General features: G+C 34.1%; 1 protein-coding gene across 1 annotated transcript in view; it reads right to left on the bottom strand.

Moving 5' to 3' along the window:
* The window catches only part of LOC138696202 (mitochondrial inner membrane protease subunit 1), a 47,102-nt gene extending 44,572 nt beyond the window's left edge, over positions 1 to 2,530 (bottom strand). The window contains exon 1 of the mRNA XM_069820835.1: positions 2,334 to 2,530. Coding sequence (XP_069676936.1) covers positions 2,334 to 2,453 — 120 coding nt within the window. The 5' untranslated portion in view covers positions 2,454 to 2,530. The remainder of the gene's footprint in view (positions 1 to 2,333) is intronic.
* Between the last annotated feature and the right edge of the window lie 3,470 nt (positions 2,531 to 6,000).

Consider the following 6,000-nt stretch of genomic DNA (forward strand, 5'->3'; position numbering starts at 1 on the left):
GAGAAATACATATAGAGTGTTAGTTGGGAGACCGCAGGGGAAAAGACCTTTCGGGAGGCCGAGACATAGATGGGAGGATAATATTAAAATGGGTTTGAAGGAGGTGGGATATGATGATAGAGACTGGATTAATCTTGCACAGGATAAGGACCAATGGAGGGCTTATGTGAAGATGGCAATGAACCTTCGAGTTCCTTAAAAGCCATTTGTAAGTAAGTTTACCTGGAACTAACATCCCTACTGAACGAGTGTTTTCTTACATGAATGATTTATGGACAAGTGACAAGAATGCTCAATCCATTAAAACTTTGAAAGCTATGTTGATTAAAAGGTGAACTTCAACCACACGTGTGTCAAATTTTACAAAATGCTTTGTGATAAGAGAACTTAGCCTACTAAAGAAGATCCATTCATCAGTAAAATATCAATGAATGCTGCTTTAATTCTAAAGGACTATTTAGTTGGAGTGAATTGAATACTACTAGGGTTATATTAATGTAAGTTACTCAGTTTTTATTACTGGTAGTTTATTTACTAGTTTGCAAACCTAATTATTTATGGCTAAACAATTTTTATAAAATATCCACATTTTGCTGTCTTTCTTCCTATTTTTGTCGAGGAAAATATTAAAATGCTCCGTTTTGTTTTAAAAATATGGTGACCACTGGACCAGTCTCTGAATTTTGATCTTCACTGTCAGATATTGCAGTATTCTGATTTTGTTCATAGTTATCTTTTATGCTGTTACATATCTGAATATGTAACTTTTTTTCTAGCAACTAATTTCTAAACCACATGATTTGCATTTAGTTTTCATGCCTTTTCACTTGAAGTGGGAAGTTTTTTAAATTCTCCCCATAATATTGGATCAAGTTTTCGTCCTGAATTATTCATTTTACGATCTTCTTGTTATACTTTTAGAAGCAGAACAATTCAATGCACTCAACAAAGAGACTCTTCTGTTAGCAAGTTACTACTAGATGTTAACTCAACAATTACATAAAACAAACTAAAAAGAAACAGCAGTATGAATTTCAACAATAGACTATACAAGTAATAAGGCAATAACAAGAAAACAAATTGATTTTAAATAATTGATTAAATGGCGATCTTACTCGTGTTGATTGTGTAAGCATGTGCGGCTTACAGCCGTTTCGATGCTTCTTCACACCATCCTCAGAGCCTACTAGATCTCGGCGTCATCTCGAAGTTCGAGTAAGATCGCCATTTAATCAATTATTTATATTCAAGTGTTAAAAGCAATGTACGAAAGATTCAACATTATTATTATTTATTTACTCATGGGGTATGTCAATATTGTTAACACGTCATAGTATGTATACTTACATAAATTGTTTCTTCAAAAATTAATACCGGTAATAAATTTAATTTTAAAAAATAGTTCAATAATTTTACCGTAAAAATTATTTCATTTACATCAGTAATTTATATTATAAAATCAAATGTTTAAAATCCTGATGTATATCACTATGATTTAAATCATTGCACCCTGGTGACGGGTTAGGTTAGTTTGGGCTTTTGCTATGTCTTGTAATAATGTGCCCTTTCGGTAATTCGGTAGCAAATGTTGGTCAATATGACAGACATCAATAACACCATCGAGGATCAGTGATAGTTACGTTTAGTTTGTTCAGGTTTTTTTATATGCCTTGCATATTGTACATTTCTTCGGTAGTCATACCAAAAACCTGAACAAATCAAACCTAACCTGTCATTGGTCCTCGATGATAACCGCCATATTCACAACGTTTTCTACCGAATTACCGTCTTTTTTTCAAAGGCATACCAAATGCCAAAAGTAATCTAACCTCTAAACTAACCTAAGCCGTCACTAATTCGACATCATGAAAACTCGCTTTCTTCCAGTGATCAGTAAGGAAACGCACGAAAACAAGATGTGCTACCCCTCTCTGCCGCCTACCTCTTCCACCTCATCACTCTAGCGATCCTGCCTGCACGCACCTCTCCACTGGTCACAACTATCACAGCAACTTTCGACCCTTATTTTCGGTGTGAAATTACCGTGTGTTACGTGGTAACAAAACAATAATAGTAAACAAATAACTATAAGGGAAACCTAGTAATTCGTTTTGAACCCTTCTCATATTATGAAATTGGTAATGGGTAAAATATGTGCCTCCCTGTACTGTTGTTCTGCTTAATTTTTTTGTAACGAATCAGCGACAGTTGCAATAGTTCACCAATCTATCGCTTCATCAAAACATACCTAACCTCATCCCTAACCTCAGGCCCGTTATCCTTTTGTCCGGGAAACATTGTTACACAAAATAAAGGCATAAAAATAAAATTACTATTACAAAGTCGCCGATATATTCCATTGCACAATGCGTTATGCAACCATATTGCACCATATAGGCTAATGCACCAACGACTTTTGCCATACAATTACCAATATTAGGTATATAACCCATTAATTTCGTATCTCAACTTTCAAATCTGAACTATAACCAATAATATACACAGTAAACACCGCCGTCTAGATTGTAATAATCGTTGCTTACGAGATTATACAAGCTGGCGCATAGAGCTTGAAAAACGAGTCTGAAGTGGTTCCATCGTAATGCCAATTCCGCCGCTCGGAGCGCTGTTCTGCCCTATATATTCATAGCAGAACACTTAAAAGACATTGACATTTGGGACATTTAAAGGACTCATCATTGCTTATTAAATGCTTCGTACAATATTTTATGGACAATAGACGTAATTTGCAAACTTCTACTCCTCAATTATATTACAATAAAAGGCTGTCATTCTTCATATTAAAACATATTACATATAATCTGAGGGACTGTCTGCTCTGTACTTCAGTTCATACACCAAACATTTCCGGAAATAAATTAACTTGACATCTTATATATACGCACTATAGCCTACCCTTTTCACCTAATATTATTAATATTGTTATTAAATAAGATATTGCAACTAATTAAGGTACTGCATTATCTTTACGTATCCGTATATAATAAAACTAGATATTCCAGATATAATTTGTTTCACACGATAACCACCTCAGCCTATTTCGGCAGCACCCATTAAATTAGTTACAGTTTGAGGTGCATTACCTAATCTCATACTAACCTTGTTAAGTTCTCTAACCTGATTCACTGATAATTACGTAACAATACACAGGTCTAAAATACAGACAAATACACATTAATTACCTAATAAGTACAGCATGAAGATAATTCATTACTTTTGTCGGTATTTTCTAAAAGAGAAAGGGAAAACAGTAACATTATCTTCAATGTTTACATCACGTCATTCACATTTTCATTAGGCCTATATCAGTAATGCTTGGTAAGTGAAACAATGCATGAAATTATTTTACATTTCGGGTCACATCATTCGAGAGTCGGAAAATGCAATTCGCCACTTTTAACATAGCATTGCTTGATATATGAGAGAACTTTGACATTTACCTTAACCTATAAAGATACGACCTTCACATAGCAAAACACAGACAATTTTCGAATATAACTTAGCTGAACAAACTTCAAATAACATTGTAATATGCTTGGCATATTTATAATATTCGTACTCAATCAGTAATGCACAATTAATCGAACTATTTTCACGATGCACAATGCTTTGTAATGGTACTATTCATCATTTCATAGGGCAGAGAGGCGAACCTAGCGGCAGAAATTGTCATGACTCACAGAGACCTACTCTCGATCATGCTATGCGCCAGCTTGTGTAATCCCGTAAGCAACGGAAATAATACAGCCTGCTCTACTGGCATTCAAACATAACTGACACAATTTTATGATCGTGTAAACCAAAGACCTTATAATAGTATAAACGAACTTTTCAACCATGGGTTCAGAACAGAGCCTTCTTTAGTTATAAGCCGGGGCCATACGTCGGCAACACTGTAATTATCTGTCACCCGGAGGCTGACCGTACAGTACACGTGTTTGTGCTAATGCCGATTTCCAATGTAAATTAATGTTACAATATAAATGTGTGTCGATGGAATTATGTTTGCGGTCGTGCCAAACGTTAATTGTTTATGTATTATAAACTAAATGCGTGTTGGTGATAAAAAACAAGACAATAAATGAAAATAAAATGGTTGCAGTCTTTGGGAATTTTCACGGTTATGGATGACAAAGTAATTGACTATTCTATTAAATATTGTATAACCGCATTTTTATATTCTTATTTGTGATTTGTGTGTATCAGAATTCTAGTCAAATTGTTGGGTCTCGCCTGCTATATCAATAAAGTTACGCCGTGGTTTTCAAAGTCATTGTAAACAGCTGTTTCGTGATCCCATAAATGTTGCAGTTTTGTTGAAGATTCGGAATGCCTGCTATACGTCAGAACTATCTCTAATTTGTACGTGCATATAATCACTTCGTTGGTGGTCAATGTTACTTATGTCCCGCCCACTATAGAGACATAGGCCAATTTTACACATATTTAGTATAACTTGTTCCTTCTTTGACAGGTTAGGTTTGGTTAGTTTAGGTTTTTGTTATAGCCTACCTTGCATATACGATTATAGCGCAACATTGGCAGTGATAAAAGTGAAATATTCGTTCAGTGGGCGTTGGATACTCTACATTCACCCACTTGGTATTTACAGGATTTAAAGTCCACTGAGTTTACGCTAATTGATACATACATGTACTTAATAGATAATGTTGCGTTTTGTTACGTATTATGTTGAAGGGATGTGTTTTCATTTTTTCATAGATTGTTTTACTTTACTTAACTGTATTTACATCCTCATACTTTTATTATAATAGGAATGTCAATAGTTTCTTCTGTTTACATTTTATTTTAGGCCTATTTGCATAATTCACATTCTTAGTTTGTTTTCTGTAGTTATATTTATTTAAAATTATATTTTAAAAAGTTTATAACAAATAATTTAGGATAACAGTATTATTATGGTGACTGGCCAGGTTCAAACTAAAACTGGCCTCCTGGACATCTGAAATATTTATAGAAAAGCACGACATAATCACATGAAATTAAAATGCATATGATATCCTACATCTTTCATGGCAGAGGTGAAACAACATTAAGCGGCAAAACATTGTCAATTTACTAGCCACATAATGGTTAATTGATTGGAATAGGGTATTGCGAAAGTACGTCATTATTTTATTTATTTTTGGTACAAGTAACATTTCTTTAAGTATTTATTTATTTTCCCTTGTACCATCAATAAAAAAAAACAAATATGTTTTTATTTTTTTTAATTATAAGTGTAGTTGCTACGACACATAGGCACACAGCACTTTCTAGGCATCTGAAATATTTGTAGAAAAACACGATAGATAATCGCAGAAGATAATATTAAAATATATCCTAAACCTTTCACAGATGAAACACCATTAAGTCGCAAAACATTGTCAATTTGCTAGCCACAAATTTGTTAACTGAATGGAACTTAAGAATACTGCATAGGAACTTACGTCTTTATTGCATAATTGATTTTATTATTTTCGGTGCAAGGAATATCTTTTTTATTTATTTATTTACCTTCGTACTATCAATAAAAACATGTTTTTTTTTTGTAATTATTTTAAGTGGCAGCCTTTGTATGTAAGTAGCCTACTTACGCCGTATTCTGAAGTATAGCTAATTGATTGCAATAAAACACTATTTTCGAACCCGTAATAATTTACATCACTACTCTGAATCTTGATCTTACCTTTGTGCATGAAGTAATATTGAAAAAATACGCGTTACGTATAACGAAAGCAATGAGCAAACACAATATCACTCTAAAATCTCCCGCCTCCACTCTGCGTTGCCAAACCTACCCATGCCCCGGCTTGTAACTAAAGAAGGCTCTGGTTCAGAACCAAGGGTGAGACCAACGAGTTAGAAAGAGAAAGATATAGAGTGGTCATTGCGCCGCCATGATTGAAGAAAATTGAACGACCGTCGGTAATGAACTTATGCGCCCAAAACAAAGTGGGCGTGGTGATAACTGACATT

This window comes from Periplaneta americana, chromosome 3 (assembly GCF_040183065.1).
Source record: "Periplaneta americana isolate PAMFEO1 chromosome 3, P.americana_PAMFEO1_priV1, whole genome shotgun sequence".
Classification (NCBI taxonomy): Eukaryota; Metazoa; Arthropoda; class Insecta; order Blattodea; family Blattidae; genus Periplaneta; species Periplaneta americana.